This window comes from Artemia franciscana, chromosome 12 (genome assembly GCF_032884065.1).
Source record: "Artemia franciscana chromosome 12, ASM3288406v1, whole genome shotgun sequence".
NCBI lineage: Eukaryota > Metazoa > Arthropoda > Branchiopoda > Anostraca > Artemiidae > Artemia > Artemia franciscana.
In genome coordinates, this window is record NC_088874.1 from 7,931,653 (window position 1) to 7,946,421 (window position 14,769).

The following is a 14,769-nucleotide window of genomic DNA, read 5'->3' on the forward strand; positions in this document are numbered from 1 at the left end:
TCCCACCTTTTAAAAAAGAGGTGCATCTTATGCTTCAATTGCCCGAAATAAAAAACATTTCAACCGAATAATCCTCGGTAAACTGTGTGATAGGTAATTACAGACGATTGAATTAATTGCAACCGGATTCTTGGAGAAAACATGCTAATAGTTCAGCCAAACTATTAAGTATTTTATTATATTTTGATTTGTAATTTTATTGACTTCCCTTTTTTATTTTTCAGAGTTTAACTCTTAAAGAAAAAATGTATCCATTGAAGTTTAAAGAAAAAACGAATGAAGAGTGTTCAATGTATAAGAACCTATTGTTACTGATGGTTCGTCTTATACACGCAGACCCTATGCTTATGTTAAATGTAAGTATTTAATTATAGTATTTAATCTATTTATTTTTACTTAACTTATTTTTTTTTATTATATATTTTTGTGAAATTTACATATATATTTTTTTTTATTTATTTTAGTATTTTCTTTTTATATTCTTATTAATATTTTTTGTTTTCTTTTATTAAATTAACTTAATTAACTAAATTAGTTCAATTTAATTTATAAATTATACACGCCGGCCCTATGCTAATGTTAGTTGTAATTATTTAATATAAGTTAATTATTTAATAATTTTTTGTATTTTTATGTATTTACTTATTTTATTTATGTATTTAAGTCATTTAAGTATTTAATTTAAATATTTTAATGTAATAATCTAATTGTAATAATGTAATAATTTTTTCTGATAGTTTGTCCGTTCATTTTTGACTAACTTACGTACTATCTTTTACCTTAATTTATTAGGGGTAGCTCTTCTAAGTATAAGGGTAGCTGAAATGTTCTAAGGTAGTTTTAATATGTAAACGGTAGTTTAAGTGTCCAGTAGCTCTTCTAAGTATGCATAAATTGTGCAAAATGCATTTGTTATAAATCTGTTCCGACAGAAACTAATGCAATCTGGTACCTTTGCGTAGGCAATTACTCTCAGAAAAAAAAAAAAAAAAAAAAAAAAAAAAAAAAAAAAAAAAAAAAAAAAAAAAAAAAAAAAAAAAAAAAACATCAAAAAAAAACCATCAAAAAAAAAAGTGAATGCTTAGAAAACAAAGAAGACACACAAGTTTTTATCAGGCACTAAAAGTTGCAAAATTTCTGTAAAATCTTCCTATGATTTTCCCATTTCTCTTTGACGTTTCGCAAAAATTGCAAAATAGAGTTTTCCGTTCGACTCAGTTGGACTAACGTCATTTTCTTCTAAACTACTGCTGGGATGTCAGATTTATCGGACATAAATGAGGAATATGGCCTATAATATGGCTTGGTCTCAATTATCAACCATTAATAAATATTTTAATTCATTATGAAGTGCGGTCATTCCTATATCTGATTTTTTTGGGGGGAGGGGCGTTTCTGAATCATCAGATATCAATGGGTCATTTTTGACTCATTGAAATCCAAATTTTTTCCTGAAAACAACGCTTTTCATCGGAGGCATGTTTTGCATTGCATTATTATTTAATTATTGACGCGTTCTTGGACTAAATGTGTTATGGATAAAACCTGGGGTGTTTTTTGACTTTAAAATATAATAAGTTTGAATTTCAAATAGTAAGAGATCTCCTTGCTGAGAATTGAATCCTGTGAAAACCGTCCAATTTATACTAAGGATTTTCTGTTCGTAAAAAGGACAAGAAAATTATTCATGGGGTGGTAAATTTAGAAGGTATCTCTTATGGCAATTGCATGATGGTAAGATGATCCTCACCAATAATAGAATCTAGTTGAAACTTATTTTACTCCGAAACTTCTAGGGTACTTCTGAAGAATTTTAGCGTTTCGGGCAAAGCCTTGTGTAAAACGAGAAACTTACTATTGAATTATAAACTCATATTTGCTTACTAAAACTGGCCTGAGGTGAATGTCTCAGGCCAGTACGAAGGGACAGAGTGAAAAAAGTAAAAACCGCAAAAATACGTATTTAGGCTATCCCATTAGTGTTTATTTTTCAAAGGCTAAGTGTAGCCTAAAAATGATAGTTTATTTTTCAAAGGCTAAGTGTAGCCTAAAAATGATAGTTTTCCTTCAAATATTTGTTGCTCCTAGAAAAGAAACAATAATAGAGGACCAAATGAGAACACCTGGTCTATTTATTCAAAATTAACAATTAGTAATTATGTTTTCTCTAAAGTATTAAAATTTTGGTTTTCAGAATCAAGGTAAGGCAGGATCACAGGCCCATTCCGGAGCTAATCAATAACCTTGTGTCATTGGTTTAGCCCTCTGGCCTGTAGGGCTGAAGGAGAACAAGAGACTATGTTTTATGCTATAATCTAGCTTTGGTTTTAAGAATCAAGGTAAGGCAGTATCACAGGCCCATTCTGGAGCTAACCAACAGTCTTGTGTCATTGGTTTAGCCCTCTGGCTGTAGGGCTGAAGGAGAACAAGAGGCTATGTTTTATGCTATTATCTAGCTTTGGTTTTTAGAATCAAGGCAAGGCAGGATCAGAGGTCCTCTCCTCCATTCTAGAGCTTGTCAATAGTCTTGTATCGTTAGTAAAGCCCTGTGGACTATAGGGTCGTCCACTCTAGAGCTCATCATATATTATTGGTTCTGCCGTCTAGACTCTTGGGCTGAAAGGGAACAAGAAGCTATGTTTTATGTTATGTTCAAAATTTTGGTTTTCAGAATCAAGGTAAGGCAGGATCAGAGGTCCAGTCGTCCACTCTGGAGCTCATCAACGGTCTTGTGTCGTTGGTGCACCAGCCCTCCATGCCAGACGTAGCTCAAGAAGCAATGGAAGCTTTATTGATGCTTCATCAGCCTGATAAAATTGAGATGTGGAACCCTGAATCTCCTATTAATACCTTTTGGGATGTCAGGTAGGGCGTAACAACTCTTATATTGGCATAGGTTTTGATTTGTATCTTAATTTCTAAATACTTTTTGTGAGACCATTCTTCATCTTATGGCCTAACAAACAAAAATAATTTTTTTTTGTGTATATTAGAAGTAAGTTATAAGACGTTTATTGGAAAAAATATTTCAGAAGCGTTTGTAGGATTTTAAAAAATTGGAGTTACTTTATTTTATTGAAATTACTTTACTAATCAAATTCACCTGGCTTTTTTTTTGTCTTCGGATTTTCCACGAAATAAATCATGCTTATAAATGATTGATTTTGCTGAGCTCACCTACCCAGTAGATATTTTCAGAACCAAGATTGCGTTTCCCTGATCGAATTGCATACATTTGAATGATAAAACTGTATGTTTTCGTATCTTCATTAATTTCCTTGCAAAAAATCGGCTATCCATATTCGGGGTGTTTTCGTAAAAAAAAAAAAAAAAATCAATTTATTGAAAAAAATACATTTTTTCCTCCTCCCTCCCTAAATTCTCATGAATTAACGCCACTGGGTCCCGCCCGAATATAACCGAAAAAAAGGCCTTTATTTAGTCAAATGATTTCGGAGCCTATATCTCGGACATTTGCTTTTCTTCCCGGACTTGTTACCTTTTAACACACAACCTATCAAGTTATGCCATAACCAAATTATCAAACAAGAAGCTGTAAGCATCTTTAGCTATGAAATTATTGGAATTTTTTGTCTTTCGAATTGTTAAAGCCTGGAAGAGCTGAAAAATAAATTCCCATGGATTATCTATCCTCTCTGCAGGTTTGCATACATTTGGGATTTATGCCGTAATACCTAACTTGCATTTGGGATTCTGACGTAATGACGTCAGAATGCAATTCTGACTTGCATTTGGGATTCTGACGTAATGATGCAATACTTTTTCGCAATACCATCATCCCAGATTACTTTTTCTTCTTCTTATTTTATACGGGACGATACCATTGCATAAGAAATGCTATTGCATCAAAAAAAAAAAAAAAAAAAAAACATCCCAGATTACAAAGGTTAGCACCGTGAGAATATGTGAGGACTGCTTAGACGTGTAACCATGGAAATTCCATGATACCTGGTGTCATTGCGATTTGAATGGTCAGTCTTCTACCCCTAAAGTTTAAATTGTACACATTAATACACGTTATGTACGTAAATTATAGCATGCAATTTAGTTATTCTTATAATCAAGCTGCACTATAGCTAGTAATTTCGATAAAAGTGAAATTAAGCAGGAAATTCAAAAATGACAGTACTGATAATATACCCCATTAATGATTTCGTTAGATGGGTCATGTTCAACTTTCAAGCGCAATTTTTTATGGAGTACAATCAGGGTGACAATCTAAGGTAAATCTGATCTTTAGACAGCCTGAACTACAAGGATTAATATCATGAAGCGCCTTAAGTGTGTGTCAAGACTACTCAGGTTTGTGGCAGGATAATCTGGGGAAGGACGACAGCACGGGATGGTTGACCTCCATTTCCTGGCTTAAGGGCCATGAAACAACTAATAGATATTTTGAACAACCCATAGAAAAATCTTAGAATCTAAGGCAAACCAACCGATGATTTTGGGAGATTCAAACGAATTTTCTTGATTCAATAATCAAAATGAAGACTAAAAGTACAGAGGACCTATCTGGATCCATCTTAGGTCTTTTTATACTTGATAACCATGATATTCCAATGGTTTTCTTTTGGTTCTTTCAAAATTATGAAGTCTATAGGGCAGTATTACATTTTTGTCGGTGCTGCCACTAACAACCAGTTGAATCCCAAAGACAGCTACTCCTTAAAAATGAATTTTTAGCTTCTTATGGTGTTGGTTGCCATAGGTTTTAGCTTGTTTTTTTGCCGATTTTTTTTTTTTTATTCACGTTTGCCTGCTATTAGCAAAACTGCATAACAGCCTATGAAAGTATTTCATTAAAAATGAGTTCCTAATTTTTTTTTTAATTTATGGTATCCATGGTTGTGTAATTTTCCACTTAGCCAGATCAAACGATTGGATTCTATTTTCATTGGTCCTGATATCAAACAGTTCGTGGTAACGAACTGTAGTAAGGAGCGACCCGGCTTAATAGTAACCAAAACTCTAAAAAATTGAATTTTGATATCAACAGCTGCATCAAAAGAATCACATTTTAATGCTGATTTTAAATATACAAGTTTCATCAAGTTTAGTCGTACCCATCAAAAGTTACGAGCCTGAGAAAATTTGCATTATTTAAGAAAATAGGGGGAAACACCCCCTATTTTCCATCAGTGGAATTTTGTATTTTTTGCCAGAAGACAAATCACGGGTGCGTGTTTATTTGTTTGTTTTTTTTTTGTTTTGTTTTTCCCAGGGGTCATCGTATCGACCAAGTGGTCCTAGAATGTCGCAAGAGGGCTCATTCTAACGGAAATGAAAAGTTCTAGTGCCCTTTTTAAGTGACCAAAAAAACTGGAAGGCATCTAGGCCCCCTCCCACGCTCATTTTTTTCCCAAAGTCAACGGATCAAAATTTTGAGATAGCCATTTTGTTCAGCATAGTCGAAAACCATAATAACTATGTCTTTGGGGATGACTTACTCCCCCACAATCCCTGGGGGAGGGGCTGCAAGTTACAAACTTTGACCAGTGTTTACATATAGTAATGGTTATTTGGAAGTGTACAGACGTTTTCAGGAGGGATTTTATTTTGTTTGGGGGTGGGGCTGAGGGGAGGGGGCTATGTTGGAGGATCTTTCCTTGGAGGAATCTGTCATGGGGGAAGAAAAATTCAATAAAAAGGGCGCAGGATTTTCTAGCATTACTATAAGAAAACAATGAAAAATACAAGGAAAACAATGTCCCCTCCGCGATCCCTCGCTCTTAACGCTGAAGTTTGACTCTTTGCCACAATTCTACTTTTTAAAACAATTAAAAGCTTTAGCGTAAAGAGCGAGGGATCGCGGAGGGGACAACCCATTTCATATACGGAGTAATTTCTGTTCGTTTTAAGTTTTAATGTCGCTCCTTACTTTCAGCTAAAAAAATAAGTTTTTTTTTATTTAATTGTAAGGAAGATTTATTATATATTTTTTCTCTTTTCATTTTTTGTTCCCTTTCTTTGTTCTCATATAAGATTTATTATTACTATAATCCGAAAAGACATGATTCTTTAGCAACCGCTTTCCTATCCTTATTTTGAATCTGACAAAAATAAAAAGACATAGAAGCTCCTGTAACCGCGAAATATTTTTGACCTTGAATCTCGCCGCCGGCAATTTTTCAATGCATCATTTTTCAATTTTTACTATTTTCTTTTTTTAATATGAAAAGACTGTAGCTTTTAACAGCCGATTTCCTATTCTTATGCTGAATCTGAAAAAGACAGAAAGACGTAGTAACTCTTGTTACCCTGAAACATTGCTTATCAAACAGTTCGTGGTAACGAACTGTAAGTAAGGAGCGACCCGGCTCAATAGTAACCGAAACTCTAAAAACGGAATTTTGATACTAATAGATACATTAAAAGAATTGTATTTTTATGTTGATTTCAAATATATAAGTTTCATCAAGTTTTGTCTTACCCACCAAAAGTTACGAGCCTGAGATAATATGCCTTGTTTTCGAAAAAACGGGGAAACACTCCCTAAAAGTAATTGAATATTAACGAAAATCACAGCATCAGATCAGACTTTCAGAGATCCCCACTGTAGAGGTTTCAAGCTCCTATCAGCAAAAATGTAGAATTTAGTATTTTTTGCCAGAAGAAAGATTACGGATGAATGTTCTTTTTTATTTATTTTTTTTCCAGGGGTGATTGTACCGACCTAAAAGTTCTAGTGCTCTTTAAGTGACCAAAACATTGGAGGGCAACTAGGACTCCAAATTATTACGTATATCTGGAGGTTCGCCTTATCGTCAATACCTCACTCTTTACGTTAATGGTTTTTTTTTTTTAGTACTTTCTAAAGAGCTATAAATTTCGAACTTCAGTGCAATGAGGGAGGTATTGATGATGGGGCGAACCCCCTCATATACGAAATAATTTCTGTTCGTTTTAAGTTTTGTTGAAAAAACTAGTTATTTTTTAATTTATTTTGACCTTGAATCTCACTACGGCGTAATTGAATATAGATGTTGCTTTTTTTCAATATTGGACGCTAAGAATTTAAGCCATTGGCCTATATTTTAAATCAATATATTTTGATTTATTATTTATTTATTATTTGATTTATTATTTGATTTATTATTATTATTATTTATTATTTGATTATTATTTATTATTTGATTTATTATTTATCTATATTTTAAATCAATAAAGCTAATTTATTTTCTTTTGCTAATTTTCTTTTGAAAATTAAATTCATTCCCAAAAACTAAAGAAAATTAAATTCATTCCCGAGCGAAGGAGATTAGAGAAACTAATAACTTCGAATTAACGAAGTTTGGGTTTTTCCTCAACTTTTCCTTCTCTTTTAGTGAGAACGGTGGATGAATACCAATTAGTGGTATAATTACAATTTAATTAGGTTTTCACTTATCGATAAGCATTTGCTGTAAATAGTACTGCGAAAATCTAAATTAATATTTCGTGACTATGTGTATAGAGTGAAGTTGATTGTCAGATTAATATAATCTAAAATATAGTCAGATATAAGTCAGATCAATGTAGTCTAAAATGTAGTCAGATTAGAAATAAATCAGATCAATATAGTCTAAAAATCGGGAAGTCACAGAATAGAAATGGAAATTCAATATAATCGCAATAGAAACGGAAAGTCAAAGCCTTAAACCGATGAAAGCCATATCTGCGTTATCAACAAAACCGAGGAATGATCAGCGAGAACCAGAATTGCCCGCTTGCTCTGTATATTCAATTTCCATCTGTGTTGGCTTTTTCTTTCTCTCATGAACAAGTTAAGAAGTCATAAATGTATTATCTAGTCTGTTCGTTTTAGAGTAATATTAAATAACAAAAAAAAAACACGTTTTCTAACTGAACGTAAGGAGCAACATTAAAACTCAAAACGAACAGAAATTATTCCGTATATGAAGGGTTGCCCCCTCCTCAATAAATTGCTCTGTATGTTAAAGCTGTTAGAACTTTTAAAAAAACTTCTGAACTGTGTTCAGAAGCCGAAGCCCTGTGTTTTAGCAGCCGTTCTTAAAAATTGGGACAAACAGTCAAATTTTATCGTAAAGAGCAAGGTATTGAGGAGGGCAAAAATAGCAAAATTCCACATTTTTGTATATAGGAACTTGAAAGTTCTGTAGTAGGGTTCTCGGGCAAGCTGAATCTGATGGTGTGATTCTCATCAAATTCATTGAATTTTAGGGGTTGTTTCCCCCCTATTTCAAAAATCAGGCAAATTTTCTTAGGCTTGTAACTTTTGATAGATAACACTAAACTTTATGAATCTTATATATTTGGAATCAGCATAAAAAGGTGAATCTTTTTGTGTATCAGTTGATATTAATTTTTTTTTTTAGAGTTTCCGTTACTATTGAGCCGTGTCGCTCCTTACTAAATCTTGGTAATAGAAAAGTCCCATTTTGCATGAGCTCCTTAGCGAATCATTCATTTTGACTACATAGCAAACATTTTGATATTAGCTATTATTGCTGCTTTTCTTTTTGGGTATAATCACTTGTTTTTTCTGTGATTATTTGGGTTAAACCTTTTCAAGTTTTAATAGCCTGAATTTTTTTCTTTAAATTGGACCTATCAGGTGAAGTTAGGGACTATATCATAATTTCTTCATCTATTACTTTATTTTGCCTGAAAGGGGCGTGGTTCTCACCTATTTGGGTGAAAATGGTCTAAGACATGTAACAATGAAGTCACGCACTCTATACATTTGAAGAAAGATGTTTCTTCTTTTGAGCTGGATCATGCCGGTAATACTTTCTGCGCTTAAATTTATTGACTTAATTTTATTGACTTAATTAGGCTTGCGTCATCCCACGCCAGCTGGCGCATCTCTTTCCATGATCAGAGGGAAATCGCGATAACAATGCTTTTCCATGACGGCCTCGTCAGCGCTTTTGACCAAAAATCTTCCAGAGATGACATCGACAGCGTAGAATCTGTGTCGCAATAACATTCAAAACGTAGACTCTTGAATTGTTTATAGTATCCATATTAGGGTGTCGGTGATATTAATATACGAAATAAATTATTTTTAAATTTCAGGCCATTTTTTACGTAATTTAGGCTTTTTATCCATAACTTGGCACCAGATTGCTTTAAAGGAATGTTTTTAGTAATAGCTAAGTCCTGCAAATACGGAGCCAGACAAATAGAGGAGTTCAGAATGCATTACCTATTTTTTTTTTTTCACCTTCTAATATTACTGAGAAATAAGGTACCATCTCCAATTCGTGATAAAGTTAATTAATCCATTATTGTGTTTCCTGTTCTTTCAGCGTTGTTTTGGAATTTATTATGTTGAATTTGTTTTATTTTCTCTCTATCTCTTGCTCTTTCTCGAGTAGTTATTTAACAATTTTATTTCTAGTCTTTTTTGTATATTATGTATATGTATATTTTTAGACAATGTGAAACTGAATGACGGTTGGGTTTATTATGCGCTAAATCCATCATTTGTAGTCGTTGTAGTAGACTTTAATACGGGGATTGTTTTTGGGTGTATTATGCGTTAAATCGATCATTTATAGAAGTCCTTAATACGGGAATTTTTTTTTTTTTTTTTTTTAATACTGCTAGCAATATAACTACGAATAATAAATATTTTAGGAGCAATATAACTAATTTTGAATTTTTATTAGCAATACAACTAAGAACAAAAAATGTCGACATAATAAAAATATGTACAGCTATAAATATAATACAATAAATATAAACATATAAATATAATACAATAAATATAAACAATAAACAATAAATGTAAATATAAAATTCTGCTGTGTAAAGCTAGGTGGAATGGAATTTTGTTTTGTCCCTCAGATATTGACTTATTGCCAATATGGTTAAATTATATTCTTTGGCTGGTCTTTAGTGAAAATTAATTTTTAAAACTTTCTCCACCAATGAAATTTTTATAGCTTGTATAAATTTTGTTGCGAAATAATGTAGCTAGTAAAGAGCTGCATTAAACTATAGACAAGCAGAAATTTAGTCAAAATAATTTTCAAGCGTAAAACTGGTATAAATCACGATCAATAAATAAAGAGCAGTATAATTTGGAATATAATTATTAGCAATATGATGCTCAACAATTCAAAATTTGTTTTTGGAATATTTGGAATGTATTCAACTTATAAAAACGAAAAAAAATATTACTTTTTTTGCTTTAACGGCAGAAGCATTGAATTTGCCAAAGAAATAATTAAAACCTTCAAAACGTTTTTAACCTTAAGTCATTTTCATTTATTAAAATTTGACTTCCGATTGTTCGTCCAAATTTTGTTGGATCAAATGTTAAAATTTTTTTTTTTATTTTTTTAAAGTTTTTGTTTGTTTTTAACACTCTCTTGGATTGCGAAATTAGATCTTTTCTATGTCTGTCTCTTTGATAGGCTAAACCAGTTTGTAAAACACAGGTTGATTTAAAAAACAAACTAGGCCTATCTATTGTCCCCTTTTGACAAAATGGGTATTTTTTCTTCAGGCCAATAAATATATATAAACAAAAATCATAGACAAAGTAAAGACACCCCAAATTTTCTTATTTGGGTATTTACAACAGGGTTTATGATTCTACTGGATAATACTAGGTGGCATTGGATGTTTTTTTTTAAACATTTTGTCGTAACAAACTGTAAATAAGGAGCGACGCGGCTCAATAGTGACTGAAACTCTGAAAAACGGATACCAATAGATTCATCAAAAGAATCGGATTTTTATGCTGATTTTAAATAAATAAGTTTCATCATAGTTAGTCTTACCTATCAAAAGTTACGAGCCTGCGAAAATTTTCCTTATTTTCGAAAAAAAGTTGAAACAACCCTTTAAAAGTCATAGGATCCTAATGAAAATCACAACGTCAGATTTAGCATATCGAAGAACCCTACTGTAGAAGTTTCAAGCTCCTATCTGCAAAAATGTGGAATTTTGTATTTTTTTGATCGAAGAAAGATCACGGATGTGTGTTTATTTTATTTTTTTTCCAGGGGTGATCGTATCGACCCAGTGATACTAGAATATCGCGAGAGGGTCATTCGAATTGAAATTAAACGTTTTAGTGTCCTTTTTAAGTGACCAAAAAATTGCAGGGCAGCTAGGCCCACTCCCACGCTCATTTTTTCCGAAAGTCACCTGATAAAAATTTTGGAATAGCCATTTTGTTCAGCATAGTCGAAAAATTATTAACTATGTCTTTCAGGATGACGTAATCCCCCACAGTTCCTGAGGGAAGGGCTGCAAGTTATGAACTTTGCCCATTGCTTGCATGTAGTATTGGTTATGGGAAGTATACAGGCATTTTCAGGGGGGATTTTTTCTGAGGGGGGGGTCAGGGGGAAGGTGTTGCCCGGGAAGATCTTTTCATGGAGTGTTTTCCATGAGGGAAGAGAATTGTTCCATGAAGAGGGTGCTGAATTGCCCAGCATTATTTGAAATCGGTCAGAAATTAAATAAAAAAAAGTTATTTCAACTGAAAGAGCAATATTAAAACTTAAAACGAACAGGAATTGTTACTGATATTTGGGGATTTGCCCCCTCTTCAATGCCTCGCTCTTTACGCCGTACTTTCAAAAGAGCTATTTATTCTAACTAAACAGCTTTCGTTATTCAGGGGGTCATTCTTAAAGAATTGGAACAAAATCCGAACTTTAGCGTTAAGAATGAGGTAGTGACGAGGGGGCGAAATTCCTCATATGCGTAATAATTTCTGTTGGTTTGAAGTTTTAATATTGCTCCTTACTTTCAGTTGAAAAACTTGTTTTTTTTTAATTTAATTTTCTCACAGAAACGAGCTTAAGCTTTTTGTCTATTTGGTCAGATTATACTCTTTTCCTAATCCGTAGAGATTAAAAAAAACGAAAAACTTTTGAACTGAAAGTAAGGAGCAATATCAAAACTTAAAACGCACAGAAACTATTACGTATATTAAGGGGTTTACCCCCTAGTCAGTACCTCGCTTATGCAATAATGCAAATAATGGGTAAACCTAAGCTTGGATAACCTAAATGGATAAACCTAAATTTATTTATTTGAAATCAGCATAAAAATCTGATTCTTTTCATGTATCTATTGGCATCAAAATTCCGTTTTTTAGAGTTTCGGCTTCTATTGAGCCGAGTCGCTCCTTGCTTACAGTTCGTTACCACGAACTGTTGATAACAGGTTAATGCTATCTAGGTTTACTCAGCAGAATTGTGACTCTATTTATCAAGACAAAAGATGTAATTTGTATTTAATTTTATCACCTCTTTATTCGCTGTTGCTAAAAATTGAGCCCAAGCAAGGCAATACACAGAATTTTTTTTGGGTGGTGAGCACAATTTTTTAAATTGAATAAAAACAATTTATATACATTTTCGTTACATTTTTGCTATATTGACTTCTTTTTTTTTTGGGGGGGGGGTCACTCCCCCCCCCCGGATGTGGCATTGGACTCGAGATAACTTGATTCGATATTACTCTTTAATTTTGCTTTGCTTTACTTTTGGCTTCTTCTTTTGAACTGGAACCTAGAATAGAATAAATTAAACTTTATCTGGGTTTGTTTTGAATGTTTTAATTCTGCTAGCCAACACTTGTCTGTCAGTTGTTTGAATCTAAAAAATTGCTGAAATTAATGGTGCTAATACTCGAAAATTTAAGGGTAGGGCTGACTTTTTCAAGTGAATATACCCGAAATAAGTATTTTGTCAAAATAAAGTTTTTTACTTTAATTTACTTAAATTAAAATAATTATAATGTTTTTTTTGTTTCTCAGTAAAAAGTCCACAAAGATATTTTTCAAAGCCTAGGTGGCAATTGCCCTCTACCCCATTCCAGTCCCTCCCAAGTCTGAATGCCTCAAAGGCTGTCTTGTATTCGGTTTCTTTTATGATTAATTAGTAATTTTTTTGTGATTTTTTTTTTTAGTTCCCAGGTACTTTTCTCTATATGCCAAAAGCTGATACAACATCAAATAGTCAACTATACGGAGATACTAAAATGGCTACGTGAAATTTTGGTGTGTCGAAATCAATTCCTCCAAAGGCACAGGGAATATGCTAATGTTGGTAGCAGTATTGCCATTTGCAAACAAGCTCATATTAAACTTGAGGTATGTTCCAAGGACCTTCGATATTGCCACCAAAGAATCTATGTTACTAGGTGAAGGGGTAATTGCACTTGCACTAATTGCAACTAATTGCACTAATTGTGATTAGTAACTAATTTCTGGCGATGTGCATGATTACGCATAAAACATGATTCTTTTGGACTTTTCTTATGGTCGTTATCCTTTTTATCTTAATCTTATACAAGTCTTCTCAAGCTCCATAACAAAAGCTTTTAAATAATAAAATTCTTATTGCTCATTTTGGTACGACAGATATACTCTAGTGCTTTAGAAAATAGCCTAAATCCTTTATCAAACTTTGATTCTGACGGTCTTGGCTGGAGTCATCTATTTGTTAAATTTCTGCTTATTGAGGTGTCGATAATGAACTTGAAAAAAAAGAAAAAGGAGAATCATTAGTCGTCTTTATAGTGAGCTTTTGGGAATGATCATTATGAGTTTTGTAATGACCACACTCTCTAATATTGGAAAGCGACCAGAAAACTCTGTCAATTTAGTCTCTGTCAAGTTTTAGGCGTTCTCGTATTTTGTCTTTTTTAATTGAAGCTGGCCATGTAGCCTCGATATTGGTAACCAATCTTGGTATACCCAAATAGGAGAGGAAGAGGGGAGGAATCTGAACCCAACCTCTTCAAGAATTGCAATGATTAATTTTTGGCACTGATAGGACTTGGCCAGCTTCTACAAAAAACGGAAAAATGAAGATGAGGCCTGACAACTTTGTAGCTATTGCTATGACTACAGTCAACTACCGACTATTCTGGAATCGATTAATCAAATGTAATTTTTCTACTTTTCTAATATTTTACAAACACATATTGTCTAATATACTTTGTACATAACTGACATTCGGGATATCAATCCTTCCAAATGGATGGATTTGTCCATGATACGCTGCTCTTCTCTGAATTAACTTAAAGTTTCAAAAGTTTTTGGAGTATAATACTCTGCCAGGCCCTAGTCGCAACATGGAAATCTCTTGCCGACACCTCTTGCTAGCTAACCCCCCCCCCCCAATCCATTCCTCTTACGAAAGTCAATACTTTTGAAGATATTGATTCTGCATCTCTTATATAAATAATTTTATTGCTTGACATTGTTTTCTTTTAGGTATTTCTGTAGATAAATACGTCAAAATGAGCTTCTTGTGAATTCTGAATTAAGCCTAATCCCAAGTACAGCGTTTAAAGTAATTTGGATTATGACTAATGCATATCCCATTTTTGTCCTTGTATTTTTTCGTTTTAAGTAAATCTTGCTTATCTGTGTTAAGTCTCATTTTTCTTCTTGTTCTTTTTTTTTTAATTTAATACTAATTCAATATTGTGCAACGAGTTGACGAGGGGATATGTAAAAATTATGTATTAAACTTATAATACACCTTATATATGACAGAAAATCAGAATTCCTTAGAAAATCACTAACGGCTACTAAATACAGAGTGTGGAACGGTGCTACACTGCCAGAAATTTTTGAAGAGAAACTTCTCTTGGTAGGAGCCTGTATCCCCTAGATTTGCTCCCCCTCTAGTTTTTGAAAAAATACCTTTTTTGGTGTACTTTCATTAAAAAGCTTTTTCTTTATCTTCATTAAAATTGGTTTTTTATTGATTTTTCTTTTTAACATTGACTCTGCATTTGTTT

The 14,769-nt window shown here is 32.9% G+C and overlaps 2 protein-coding genes across 2 annotated transcripts in view; one reads left to right on the forward strand and one right to left on the reverse strand.

Annotated features, from left to right (window-relative positions):
- Positions 1-14,769, reverse strand: part of LOC136034175 (interaptin-like) — a 442,249-nt gene that overhangs the window by 376,169 nt on the left and 51,311 nt on the right. The gene's annotated exons all lie outside the window — the stretch shown is intronic.
- The window catches only part of LOC136033629 (neurofibromin-like), a 214,161-nt gene that overhangs the window by 121,978 nt on the left and 77,414 nt on the right, over positions 1-14,769 (forward strand). The window contains 3 exon segments of the mRNA XM_065714430.1: positions 225-356; positions 2,672-2,865; positions 12,925-13,108. Coding sequence (XP_065570502.1) covers positions 225-356; positions 2,672-2,865; positions 12,925-13,108 — 510 coding nt within the window.